This window comes from Columba livia, chromosome 1, assembly GCF_036013475.1.
Source record: "Columba livia isolate bColLiv1 breed racing homer chromosome 1, bColLiv1.pat.W.v2, whole genome shotgun sequence".
NCBI lineage: Eukaryota > Metazoa > Chordata > Aves > Columbiformes > Columbidae > Columba > Columba livia.
The window spans coordinates 970,438-984,634 of NC_088602.1; the positions used below are offsets into that span (position 1 = coordinate 970,438).

General features: G+C 51.8%; 2 protein-coding genes across 24 annotated transcripts in view; one reads left to right on the forward strand and one right to left on the reverse strand.

The window, feature by feature from the left end:
• Positions 1-14,197, forward strand: part of LOC110355742 (gastrula zinc finger protein XlCGF52.1-like) — a 163,636-nt gene that overhangs the window by 85,050 nt on the left and 64,389 nt on the right. The gene's annotated exons all lie outside the window — the stretch shown is intronic.
• LOC106145902 (gastrula zinc finger protein XlCGF57.1-like) overlaps positions 4,165-14,197 on the reverse strand; it is a 185,860-nt gene continuing 175,827 nt past the window's right edge. For 6 of the 22 annotated variants that reach the window (XM_065049605.1, XM_065049604.1, XM_065049603.1 and 3 more), the window contains one exon: positions 4,165-6,486. In XM_065049605.1, coding sequence (XP_064905677.1) covers positions 4,629-6,486 — 1,858 coding nt within the window. In that variant the 3' untranslated portion in view covers positions 4,165-4,628. Of the gene's footprint in view, positions 7,604-7,776; positions 7,885-8,517; positions 8,645-9,306; positions 9,469-9,518; positions 12,923-14,197 lie in introns of those variants that run through there. The other 16 variants (XM_065049601.1, XM_065049594.1, XM_065049600.1 and 13 more) reach the window with 11 other exon arrangements.

A 14,197-nucleotide genomic window follows, 5' to 3' on the forward strand; every position in this document is an offset into this window, starting at 1 on the left:
CAATGAGATGTTACTGCTGTAACTTGTAACCAATAGTGAACAGACACATGAATAGGTAGAACTGTATAAAAATGCACTTGTGGCAATAAATGGCATCTACTACTTTCATCCTGGAAGAACTTGGTCTATGTCATTTGTCCGTCTCAACCACGACACGTGAGTGAACTATCTATTCCTGAATTCTCAGCCAATTCTGTTGCTAAAGTCGTTGAGTCCTTGAGTCTGGTTACAGTGCTGTCGAGGGCAGTATTGGTTGGCATAAAGGTACAACACCTCTCTCCTAACATTACACAATGCATCACCTTTGTCTGCCAGCATCATATCTAGGACCATCCTATTTTCCCATGCCATTCTACTAGTAGCATCTAATTGTTCAGCAATTCCATCAACTGCTTGTCTAGTATAATTTACAAATTCTTTTTGGTTATAATAAATATAATTTATCCAGTCAACATTTGTGTTTACAGTTACCAACCAAAAGAAAAAGGACTCAAAACCCGCAGCTCCTTGATTTCTTGCTTTGTGTTTGCTGGGGACCCCTCTGGGGACCCCAATTGAATCGAGATAAAATCTGTCATCAAAGGAAAACCGCAAGAGTTTTCTGTTGCCCTGGTTAATTACTGTGTTCAAATGCCAGGGCAGAAGGAATTGCCAAGGAAACAATGTCACAGGTACCTTCCCAGTGGGAAGTAAAATGGAATGAAGTGTCATTTTCCTGCAGTACCACCAAAGATCCACTCAAGAAGCATTTGAGGACGTATGAGGACCAACTTCCCGTGACTCTACACACCTCCTCATGTTCCTAGGAACTTGGTATCATTCCTGTCCTGTCGTGAGAGACAGGCAGTACGGTTTCCAATGAAAATTTCCTGAAAATGCCAGGGGACACTATCTCCCCTGTGGTGCAGGTCACCTCCCCGTTTTCAGAGGAGTTACAAAATGTTTGGTTCACTGGTGCCTCTGTCAAATGAGAGGGAAAAAGTGGAAATACAAATAGAAACCTATGAAAAATAATCAGAGGGGGAGGGTAGCACCCAGGTGGAAGAGTTAGTAGCAGCTTGGAATGTTATGAAACATGAGGCGCAACCTCTTTCTCCTGTCTACATCTCTGCCGATTCTGTTCCTGTCTTTAAGGGGTGCACTGAATGGCTCCCATTCTGGGAGCAAAATGGGAGGGAGGTCAATCGGGTACCTGTATGGCAGAGAGAAAAATGGCAAGAAATATTAACCTTCGGGAAAGAAGGAAATTTTGCGGTGGCTTGGGTTGCCTCCCATCAGAAGAATGAGACTCCTGCCAGGTGATGAAAGAGCCAAGCAGATGAGTCGGCCAGACTTGCTCCCCTATGGAACGACCCTGAGTCAGAAGATTGGGGAAGGTTATTATAACGATTACACCTCAAAAGGGAACACACTGGGGCTAAAGATCTTTACTGAGAAGTCCAAGACCATGATAACGGTCTGAGTGTCCAGCTCTGTGATGATCTAACGTGAAATAAGAGATCCATTAATAAGTTTGATACTGCTCTAAGAATTGACACTGGCCAAAAGTGGGGAAAAGATGAATGGACCCACAACAGACCATACAAAATATAGAAACCCAATCTTTGATTTCCCGGGTAGGGCAGCGTTGACCGGCGGAGCTGGCATTGCTCCAGCAGCTGCAGGGCAACACCAGATTGTCCTGGGCTGGACTCCGCAGCAAACCAGAACTGGATTCAGGGATGCAGCGTCTGGAACCGGGCCTTGGATCGCAGGTACGACAGGCAGGGTCCTCTTCAGATTCCGGCCATGGTCGAAGAGAGCGAGCCCTCGTGATCTCCCACTTCTAGTAGATGTATGATGTGTATGGGATGGAATACTTAGTTGGTCAGTTTTGGTCATCTGTTCGGTCTGCCCCTCCTTGCAAATACACCCCTCTCACTTCTGGGACATGCAAAATTCACCAGTAACCTTGGATGCCATAGCAATAAGTCTAAACCTGGGTCTCTTCTGCATACCATTGCAACCGTTATTGGCTCCGGAGTAAACCGTGTCTGAAAAAACATGCAGTCAACTTAATAAAACTGCAGTTACTTAGAACAACTGAGCTGAAAGGAAATTTCACTGAAAGAGAAACTGGTCTTTTTTTTAATCGAACCAGGACAATCCAGCCTGGCACTTTTATCCACCCGGCAGCAGTGCCGAGCTCCGCGAATTCTACATTGTCTTCCATAGATATGGCCATCTCTGTTGTATGGGGAAGGAGGTTTAAAGGAAAGCTGAGCCTGTGTGAGAGGGCCTGAGTATTATATATCCTGGTCCTTAAGGGCATCTTGGTCTTTTACTTCAGTGGTGACCATACCATCTTTGGTAGAACAATCTGAATCCCAAAACATCCAGTAAAGGAAAGATCGATGCAGAAGGAAGGCAGTTTTATGATAGATGGGAAAGCAAATGTGTGTTTGTGTTTCAAGGGGAATAAAGGAGTGCAATGCACGTCACCATTTGGAGACCTAACACGGAACTAAATATGCTAAATTTAGCCTTCAAAAACAACAACAACTGGTGCAAGAATTGCAAGGCAGACTGCAATCGCAGCAGAATATGATGAGCAGAGCTGTAGGCAAAAATGATGTAGCCGTGACAGCTAGCTTGATTGTGGCTGAAGAAATTGCTGGAGCTCCCAAGTGCTTTCCAGAGGGTGCATTTTTGAAGCAGTGCACACTAAAGGTGTGTGAGCAGGAGTGCCCCCATCAAATACACACTTTTGCAGATGTCTGTTTGTCAAGAAACACCATGGCAAACCGTGTTTAGGAACAGGCAGGAAGTCTGACGACACAGCTGGACGAAGAGGCGTGCGGTGATCTGGCTTTTTCATTACCCGTTGATGAAAGCACAGACAACGCAGACACAGCGCATCTATCCGTTTGTATAAGAGGTGTCAAGGCAGACTTGTCTGTCACCGGGGAGCTCTTGGATGTCATTGCCATTCACGGAAGACAACAGGGAAGGACATAATTGATGTGGTGGAGAAGTCCTCAAGTAATCATAAATGACCCTGAGAACAGCTGCTGGGGCTAACGACTGATGCCGGACCTGCAATGTGTGGAGAAATAACAGCCTTGGTTGGACTAATGAAGGAGAAAATGCAAAAAAGTAACTGTGACACACCTCTGATAACGTATCGTTGCATTATCCATCAAGAAGCTCTGTGTGGTGTGTGCACACGTGCAGGCACGTCGCAGGAAGAGCCAGAGGCCACGAATGCATTTGCAAAGAGCAAGTTTTCTCTTAGTCCCCTCTCGACCGGGGGATCTCCGAAGTAGCACCTAAGCTCCCTCGCAGAGGTAACACAAGCGGGGACGCGGGCGCTGGTCAGTTCAGCCCTGGGAAAAGATCACTGGGCCTGCCGAGCTCGCCCGTATTTCAAGGTTCCAGGCGGGCGCAGCCTCCCGCTCTTTCTCACAACAATGCAGGAATCTCAGGCACAGTGATAAGTTGTCTAGAGTTTCTCACAGGCCTATGTGAGGTTCTACTGTGGAGGTTCTGCTCGTCAAGCATACAAGTTCAGCAAAACTATTGCTGTGATGCATGTGCTTTTTCTACAGACAGCTGCAAGTGACTTGAGCATATTTACATTTAACCAAACTCCTCGCCATTCTTCTGCTATATTCCCATAGAATGGACATCCAGACCGATCAACAAGGATCTTCCATGCCATGAGTATCATGCTTCGTATTTGGAGGCTCGCGATCTGACGGCTGGTGACAGAGTCAGGATGGAGCTGGGGCAGAGTTGGGACAGACAGGGACAGAGACCCATCCTGGTTCTGCTCCGTTTCAGGGAGTTCTGTTTGGGAATGTCATCCGTTCAGCCTTTTGCCATCCTGCCGTGTTGCAGGGGCCTCTGAGCCTTTCAGCCTTGTGTGAACGTTGATGTTCTGTAGCTGCTTTGCTTTCCTCAAGTAGGCACAAGGTTGTTGAATATGAGCAGAACTTGACAATACAGAGTTAGGGATTTCAGCAAATTTAGCTACTAACTAATGCAAAGTAGACAGTATACTAAAAATCACACAGTCTTAGACTTCTAAGTGATTCATTCCATTTGGAACATATTTCTTGAAGCTAAATGACTGATACAAAACACAAACTGGGCTCATCCAGTGATCTGAGTAACATCCGTGGGTTGAAATAAAGACAGTTTAATAGTACAGAAGAGGAAAAGAATAATGAGAATGCAAATGATGTAAGAATATACAAAACAAGTGATACACAACACAGTCGCTCACCACACGTGGACTGATGCCCAGCGCGTCCCTGAGCTGTGGTGCCCCAGGCCCACTGCCCCCAGTTTCTGTACTGACCATGACATCAGATGGTAAGGAACAGCCCTTTGGCCACTTTGGGGCAGCTGTCCCGGCTGTGCCCCCTCCCAGCTGGCAGGGCACCAGAAGATCCAATGTCCTTGACTGCTCAGCATCAAACAAAACATTCGTGTATTAGAAACATTGTTCTCATTTTCATTCCAAAACATAGCACTAAACCAGCTACTCAGAAAAACATTGACTCTGTGCTAAACAAAACCAGGACATCACTCCACAGCCACCCCCGCAGCAGCCACCAGACCTCACGTGCCCCTCAGCAGCAGATTCAGGGTGTGCCGGGCTGCGGAGGCGGCTGCAGGCTGGAGGTGCCGTGGGTGCGCTGGTGAGCCAGCAAGAGATTCTCCTTCCAAAACTGCTTCTCGCAGACACCGCACTGGAAGGGTTTGGCCTCTGCCTGCCCCCCTGCTGGGGAAGGACCCTCCCTCTTCTGCTGGACACCCTCCAGCACAATATCTGGGTCCTTCGGCACACACTGGTGTCTCATTGGGTAACACTTCTGCTTGAAGGTCTTGCCGCACTTGCAGCACTTGTAGGGCTCCTCCCCGGTGTGGATGCGCTGGTGGATGATGAGGCTCCACTTAACTCTGAAGCTCTTGCCGCAGTCGGTGCAGGTGAAGGGCTTCTCACCAGTGTGGATCCGCTGGTGCCCAAGCAGGCTTTTTTTATGGACAAAGCTCTTACCGCATTCCGTGCAGGTGAAGCGCTTCTCCCCAGTGTGGATGCTCTGGTGCCCAAACAGGCTACTCTTCTGGCTAAAGCTCTTGCCGCAGTCGATGCAGGTGAAGGGCTTCTCCCCGGTGTGGATGCTCTGGTGCCCAAGCAGGCTACGCTTCTGGCTAAAGCTCTTGCCGCAGTCGGTGCAGGTGAAGGGCTTCACCCCGGTGTGGATGCTCTGGTGCCCAAACAGGCTACTCTTCTGGCTAAAGCTCTTGCCGCATTCCGTGCAGGTGAAGGGCTTCTCCCCGGTGTGAATGCGCTGGTGAATGATGAGGGTCGTCTTTGCCCTGAACCTCTTGCCACAGTTGGTGCAGGTGAAGGGCTTCTCCCCAGTGTGGATGCGCTGGTGCCCAAGCAGGCTTCTCTTCCGGCTGAAGCTCTTACCGCACTCGGTGCAGGTGAAGGGCTTCTCCCCAGTGTGGATGCGCTGGTGGACGATGAGTTTCTTCTTCTCCCTGAAGCTCTGGCCACAGTCATTGCAGGTAAATGGCTTCTCCCCAGTGTGGATGCGCTGGTGGATTATGAGTTTCTTCTTCTCCCTGAACCTCTGGCCACAGTCATTGCAGATAAAGGGCTTCTCCCCGGTGTGGATACGCTGGTGGAAGACGAGGGTATCCTTTGCCCTGAAGCTCTGGCCGCATTCAGTGCAGGTGAAGGGCTTCTCCCTGGTGTGGATGCGCTGGTGGATGATGAGGGTCTTCTTCTCCCGGAAGCTCTTGCCACAGTCGTTGCAGGTGAAGGGCTTCTCCCCTGTGTGCATGCGCTGGTGCCTAATCAGTCTGTCACTGAAGTCGAAGCTCTTACCACACTCAGTGCATTTGAAGGGCTTCTCCCCAGTGTGGATGCGCTGGTGGAGGACGAGGGTCTTCTTTGCCCTGAAGCTCTGGCCACAGTTGGTACAGGCGAATGGCTTCTCCCCGGTGTGGATGCGCTGGTGGATAATGAGGGTCTTCTTCTCACTGAAGCTCCTGCCACACTCAGTGCAGGTGAAGGGCTTTTCCCCCGTGTGGATGCGCTGGTGAGTGATGAGGGACTGCTTTAATGTGAAGCTCTTGCCACAGTCAGTGCAGGAGAAGGGCTTCTCCCCGGTGTGGATGCGCTGGTGGTTGATGAAGGACTGCTTTCCTGTGAAGCTCTTGCCGCACTCAGTGCAGGTGAAGGGCTTCTCCCCGGTGTGAATGCGCTGGTGAATGATGAGGGTCGTCTTTGCCCTGAACCTCTTGCCACAGTTGGTGCAGGTGAAGGGCTTCTCCCCAGTGTGGATGCGCTGGTGCCCAAGCAGGCTTCTCTTCCGGCTGAAGCTCTTACCGCACTCGGTGCAGGTGAAGGGCTTCTCCCCAGTGTGGATGCGCTGGTGGACGATGAGTTTCTTCTTCTCCCTGAAGCTCTGGCCACAGTCATTGCAGGTAAATGGCTTCTCCCCAGTGTGGATGCGCTGGTGGATTATGAGTTTCTTCTTCTCCCTGAACCTCTGGCCACAGTCATTGCAGATAAAGGGCTTCTCCCCGGTGTGGATACGCTGGTGGAAGACGAGGGTATCCTTTGCCCTGAAGCTCTGGCCGCATTCAGTGCAGGTGAAGGGCTTCTCCCTGGTGTGGATGCGCTGGTGGATGATGAGGGTCTTCTTCTCCCGGAAGCTCTTGCCACAGTCGTTGCAGGTGAAGGGCTTCTCCCCTGTGTGCATGCGCTGGTGCCTAATCAGTCTGTCACTGAAGTCGAAGCTCTTACCACACTCAGTGCATTTGAAGGGCTTCTCCCCAGTGTGGATGCGCTGGTGGAGGACGAGGGTCTTCTTTGCCCTGAAGCTCTGGCCACAGTTGGTACAGGCGAATGGCTTCTCCCCGGTGTGGATGCGCTGGTGGATAATGAGGGTCTTCTTCTCACTGAAGCTCCTGCCACACTCAGTGCAGGTGAAGGGCTTTTCCCCCGTGTGGATGCGCTGGTGAGTGATGAGGGACTGCTTTAATGTGAAGCTCTTGCCACAGTCAGTGCAGGAGAAGGGCTTCTCCCCGGTGTGGATGCGCTGGTGGTTGATGAAGGACTGCTTTCCTGTGAAGCTCTTGCCGCACTCAGTGCAGGTGAAGGGCTTCTCCCCAGTATGGATGTGCTGGTGAATCAGGAGGCTGTTCTTGTGGCTAAAGCTCTTACCGCACTCAGTGCAGGTGAAGGGCTTCTCTCCAGTATGGATACGCTGGTGAGTCAGCAGGCTGCTCTTCTGTCTGAAGCTCCTACCGCACTCAGTGCAGGCAAAGGGCTTCTCTGCAGTGTGGATGCGCTGGTGAGTGATGAGGGTCCCCTTCTCCATAAAGCTCTTGCCACAGTCAGTGCAGGCAAACGGCTTCTCCCCAGTGTGATTGCGCTGGTGGATGATGAGATACCTCTTGGCTCTGAAGCTCTTGCCACAGTCGGTGCAGCTGAAGGGCTTCTCCCCACTGTCAATCTGCTGGTGACTCAGCAGGTGCTGCCTCTGGACAAAGCTCCTGACTCCCTTGGCCTCCCTCTGGGTCCTGAGGTCAACAGCTGCTGAGGAGGAGAAAATGGACGGGGTCACTGGCACCGCTATCATGGGCATGTTGGACACCTCCCCATAGGGAGCAGCAAGGGCATCCTGCCAGCCCCCCACCCTTGCAGTTGCATGGATCAAACAGGACAAGGAGACAGTGCAACCTTGACCCCTCCTGACCCTGGGTACCAACCTGGCACAGGTGTCTGGTACCTCTGCTGTTCCCGAAGGGGCTCTGGCACGCACGGTGTCTCTTCTCGCTCTATCTTGCAGATAATCTCTGGTTTGATGGTGGCCCAGCCTGTCCGGGGCACAGAGAGAAGCCCCCTCTCCCGCACTGCCGGGACAGCAGCACCGGCCCCCGCACCCACAGCCCCAGCATCCCCCCCACCCTGCTCCTCTCTCCTGTCCCTGCCAGGCTGCGGCTTCAGCCCCCACATCCCTGCACCTACAGCCTCCTCTCGCCTCGCCCCCGTCACCTCGGCCACTCTCCTGCACACAGGACACCTGGGAACAGCTCAAAGCTGCGCCTGGGAGGTTTAGACTGGATGTGAGGAAGCATTTATGTACTGAGGGGGTGGTCAAACCCTGGAACAGGCTGCCTAGAGAGGCAGTCGATGCCCCAAGCCTGTCCCTGTTTGAGATGCATTTGGATAATGTCCTTAATAAGATGCTGCAGTTTGTGTTCAGCCCTAAAGTGGTCACACATGTGGACTGGCTGAGCACTTTAAGTCACTTCCATCTCAAATGGGCTACTCCACCCCATCCCATTTTCTCTCAGGAGCACTCCCCACAGGAGGCTGCCTGGCAGAGTCAAACCTGCAATTGCAACCACCACGTCAACTCTTGGACAGCCCTTTCAATGGCTCCAGCTCACTTAAAGAGATGAATTCTTACTTGACCCCAGCCCAACATCACCAGAGAGAATCCTCACCCAGCGAGGCGACCATCTCATAGTTCTCCAGCATCACCTCCCGGTAGAGCTGCCGCTGACAGCCCGACAGCTTTGCCCACTCCTCGGGGGAGAAGCAGAGCGCCACGTCCTCAAACGTCACCGACATCTGCAGCAAAAAGCACACCCGGCTCAGCACACCCCACCGCATGGTTGCTAAACACCTCTGCCGAAACCTCACTACTGCCAGGCAGAGCCCCACTGGGATCAGGGGCTTGGGCATTCCAAGGGGAACACCGGGAGAGCTCAGAAAATCCTGTGCAAGGGAAGGCTGGGGGCAGAGGGGCAGTGTTGGCACAGCCAGGTGGCACAGTATGGTCACTGAGGCATGGGGAGCTCTCTCAGCACGTTGCTGGGTTGGGGGATACTCCACCAGCTGTGCCAGGAGAGGGGCAGGGCTGGCAGGCTTACAGGCAGGTTTCCCCTGTTCATGCCAGATCAAGGATCCACGCCAGAGCAGCAGGGACTGTGCCCTGTCCCACACCCACGCCACAAACGCGATCACCCACCAGGACCGGACACAGCACCGTGACTCAAGGGCTGGCCCGAGGCCTGGCAGCAGGCACGCTCCTGCCTGCCCCTGCCCGTGGTGCGGCTCAGCGGGCAGGAACGGGAGCACCCTGCACCGCACTGGGTCTCAAAACACTTTGCAGGCACACAGCCCCACAGCAGCAGGTCCCAGGGGCGTTTTGCCACTGATGCACCACAGCACCACCCATGGCAATCCCAGCCCGTGCTGTCCCCAGAGCCGGGGCCGTGCCTGACCCCCACCTTGCCGCAGCAGCCTGGAGCCCGGCGCGTCGCTGCTCTCGGCGCGGAGATGGAGGCTCGTGCAGGTATTGATCTGGGAAGAGGGAGGCGGGATGCTCGGGATTCCACTCGAGGTGCCTGTCCCGTCACCAGCCGCACCAGCACAGCCAGGACAGATGGTCCCTACAAGCACAACATTTGCATGAAGAAATCATGGGCACAAGTTCACTCACCTGCCCACAGCTCCCTTCCCTGCACCCCGAGCCTCCACAGCTACTGGGAGAATGACCCACCAAAGGATCCAAACAGCTTGCGATAAAAGCGAGAAAGAGTCACGAAAAGAAAGGTGTTTCATAAGCCTCCGAGTACCCAAACCTTGCTCCGGTGCCCCACAAGGGCAGCACGAAGATGTGCGGGGTGTCCCGGGGGTCTGAGCACCCGGTCCGGCCCCAGCCCAGCCCTTCCCAGCGCTGGGGCCGCCAGGGCCGGATCCAGGAGGACCCGGGCGGCTGGGACACGGAGCAGCGTGTCCGCGTTGCACGGGGGCCACGGGGCGAGCCGGGGAAAGGCCGGAGCGCCGGGGGGAGCCGGGCCCTAAGGGGAGTGCGGGGGGGTCCGGCAGGGCTGGGGGGCGGCCGGCGGAGGGGAGAGCACGGGAGAGGCCGTCGGGGCCGAGTCCCCTCCGCCGGGACCCCGCGGGCCAGCAGCGCCCATCCCCGTGCCGCGGGCCCGCCGCCCGCCGCCCCCACTTGCGCCGGGGCCGCGCCGCCAGCCCCGCACGGACAAAGGCGGCGCCGGGAGCCGCCGGCAGCGTCAGCCCGGGAGGGCCGCCCGCCGCCGGTGCAGCACGGGAGGTGTAGTCCTGCCGCTCCGCCCCGCTCGGCTCGGGGGGGCGGGCACCGGGAGCACCGCTGTGTCCTTGCGGCCCCTGGCCCTGCCCGCCACCCCTGGCCACACGGGTCCCCTGCAATTGGAGTTCTGGGCTCGGGGGCACCGAGACACGGCGGGACACGCCGGCTGGTGGGGACGGGCCGGGTGACTGTTGGCAAACATTCCTTTGCCTTTTCTACTCGGACGGGTCCCATCTCCCCCTTCGCAGGTCAGAGTCATCACTGTGTGTCCCATCATCGTGAAAGCCACAACCCTGGTGGCAGCACCAGCCAAAAAGCCAAGTGTTGACTCACATCATGTGTCTGCTCCTGCCTGCACCCTTTCCTCTGACTGGGAAAAACAGAGATACAGATCCTTTGAGCACCTATCCCTCTCAGTTGCACCCCTAGAGTTTCACAGCCTTACTTGATTCTGCCCAGGTTCCTCCTTGCCCTGACATTTGTGCCCACGTGAAAGAGCAATAAGGAATAACGGTCCACATTTTAAAGAAGTTGTGGCATCTCCTCAGTCACATCCCGGACGTCAGCACCTGGAAGGCAGCAAAGTCACACAATCCCCTGTTGGGCTGAATAAACAGGTGCCTCGGTGGCCCTCAGCAGAGAGTTCTCTATGACAAGACGTCATCATTTCCTTTGCTGATTTCTAGCTTCCAACCATTATTTAATTTGTTCTAGAATCACTGTTGCTACCGCTGCCGCCGTGGCTGCGCTCGAAGGGAAAGCTTCTCCCGCCCCGGTAAGATGATCAAAGGAGGAGATCAAGTACTCGTAAAAACATGGAAGGAATCATCGTTAACCCCTCGCTGGGAGGGACCTTTCCTTGTTTTACTCACCACAGATACTGCAGTCCGCACAGCGGAAAGAGGATGGACACACGCTAGTCGAGTAAAAGGTCCAATCCTACATACAGACTGGGAAGTCACCGGGGAACCGGATGAGTTGAAGCTGACCTTCAAGAGGAAACAGACACGTGACGCATAGCCCTGGATATTAGGCTTTTTATGGACAATTGTAAGGAATTACATAAGTCGCACATTGCATGTCCTGTATGTAAGCAATGCAATCTGTGGGTACGTTGCGTGTGTAACGGGTGCGAGATACAGCAGTGAAAAAAAGTTTCCGTATGTTGAACGATGGTGTAATGAGTGTTGGGGAAAAACCTTAGATACCACTGGGATATTAATAATCACCGATAAGTCCAGACATTTGGGAAATAACCAAGAGGAAGTGTTCCAAACCCTGTGAGGATTCGGGACAGTGGCAAAACCCTTGTATTTGAAAATAGCCCTATTGGGTTGAGTATTGGAAAGTGGGTTGTGACAGAACAAGGAGAGAATTCAGGAGGCAGTCCCTGAAGACTACAACTGCTGCCGAGAAGATAACTTACCCGGCTATTCTGAAGCAACAGAGTAGGCCCAGGGCAAGGCAGAGGGGTATCCTTGTGGGGATTGGCAAGTGCCTCCGAAGACTTCTAAAATAAAGCAGCTCCGTTAAGCAGAACAACCCTCAACAAAATGAACCTCCACTGGCTGATTTTCAGCCAACCAGGGGCCGGGTCGCTCTCCCTAATCCTCCTTACCTTACCGGTAATAATAGCAATAAACCAGGGGAGTTCCCACCAACCTTTTAAATGGACTCTCTATCGATGGGAGGACCAAATGATAATACAACAACAGACCACATCAGGGTCACCTTCTTTTACTACAACCTTATGCCAATTAGTTCAGATTGAGCCATGCCTTAACAAAATAGGGTTTTATATGTGCCCCAGCACAGGGCCCTCGTATTGTAATACCCCAGGACACTATTACTGCGCTTACTGGGGGTGTGAAACGATTGCTTCAAACTGGCCAGTTCCTCGGGCAAATACTGATAAGTTCTTAAGGGTTGGATGGGGACCTGCAGGGTGCACTGCTCCCTCGGGAGAAATGAGTTCCCTACAATTAGCTCCCCACGGGTACACCCCACCCGACAGCAACTGTGAATATATATTCCTTAACGTAACAGATCCTGAACATAGTGGATGGTTTGTTGGAAAAACCTGGGGAATGCGATATTATCAACCGGGTGCTGATAGAGGAGGCATGTTTCTCATAAAGAAAGAAGAAGTTAAACCGACCCCTCGAGCAATAGGTCCCAATCCAGTAGTAAAATCCCCTCCCCCTCTAGGTAGGGAGACAAAGACAGTAGAGAAGGAGAATATAATAGTAATAGAGGAAACTGTCACTGAAGCCTTGAAATCTCTGAATATTGAAGCCCCGGAATCTTTGAATCCTCTATGGGGGATTATCCTGGCTGCTTATCAAACCCTAAACTATACTCAACCCAACTTAACCATGGGTTGCTGGTTGTGTTATAATGTTAATCCACCCTTTTATGAAGCTATAGGGGATAATCGTCGGTATACCATAAACAAGGAGTCTGTGCCTATTCAATGTCCTTGGGAAAAACAGAGAAAAAGGGAAAGAGAAGCTGCAAAAGGGTGGTACGAGTCTTGGTTTATTCAGTCCCCGTGGCTAACTACATTGCTATCCACAATAGCTGGACCCTTGATGATATTATTACTCACCCTAACCTTTGGACCCTGTGTCCTAAATCGACTTATTGGACTAGTTAAAAAACCGTGTAGAGCGGGTACACCTTATGCTGCTACAGAAACATGGAACTGATGAAGAAACTGAAATGACCTTACTAGCCCGAAAAGCGGTAACTCGATTTGATCAACAAATAAATGAGTAAAAAAAAAAAAAAAAGGGGGGGGAATTGTAATAAGTGATGGTCAAAATTGTTAATGTTGAACAAATCGAGTAGGATTCAATTGTATTATGCATATTGTTGTAAGCAGTAACTGCGCTTGTGCAAGTTTGATTATGTTTTGTAGAACCTTGTAGTAGTAGTTAAGCCAATGCCTGGATTGCCCGGATGGTGCCACAGATAACAGGACTCCCGGATGGTGCCACAGATAACAAAGAGCCCGGATGGTGCAACAGATAACAAAGTTCCAGAGACGGAAATTCCCAGCGTGTGAACGAGCGTATAACATATATAAGCACACACGAAAAGTTGAGTGGTGTGCCTGTTGGCGGAACTGAGCTTCCCCCGGTCACTCAGCGCTGTTTTGCCTAATTACCGCTTGCTAAATAAAATCGATTGATTGGCTCAAAATCGATTTATTGGCTCTTATTTATAACAGATGGAGAGCATACAGCTCGCATGTCTAAGCTGACCCGTTATTAGGCCACCTTCCCACTTCCCTTCTCTCAGTACTGGCACCTTCAGTGGTGGCACACCCATTGTGTCTTTTCCCTGAACTACCCTTGAGGACCCATCTATGAAGAGGTGCAGCCCATTGTCAGCTCTCCACAGGAAAGCAGCAGGGTTTAATTTCCTGCCACAAATAGGAGTTTATTCATAATTCTCTCTCCTTTCCCCTGCTACTCCGTTTGTTACAAGTGTGTCTTCGGTCTAAGATCTTTTTAGGGAGAAATTTAAAAGGGATAGGGTAACATCCATTTTTAGTGAAAACTCGACGTCACGACCTCCTACTTTACCACTTATATACCCTTTTACGATTTAAATTAATTTCCCTACTTAAAAAAAAACCACCACCACCACCAAAAACATTTTCAGCCCCTCTGATTCTCCAAAGTGTATTGAGTTTTCTTGCTTTAGTCACTTTTAACAGTTGCCATTCTCGGCGTAAATATCTCAGATTTCCACAACAATACCATTCCATTGTCTCTCATTCTCTCACTTTTATCACCCTTAGACTTCGGTCTAAAACCTCCCTGTTTTTTTCCCTTTCAATCTTTATCTTTCACTTGCAAATTCCTAGCTAAAGCTGCTGCTAACAAATCAATCTCCTTCATCGTTTCGCTTCTCTTCCTGACCATCATACACAAACACGACCACACGCAGAATTTTTGCAATTTCTTCCTGCCAGCCTGTCACACGCTCTCTGAAACACTTCCCTAGATCCACAAACACACTTGCTACCAGTTCATTACAAAGCCTTCCCAAAA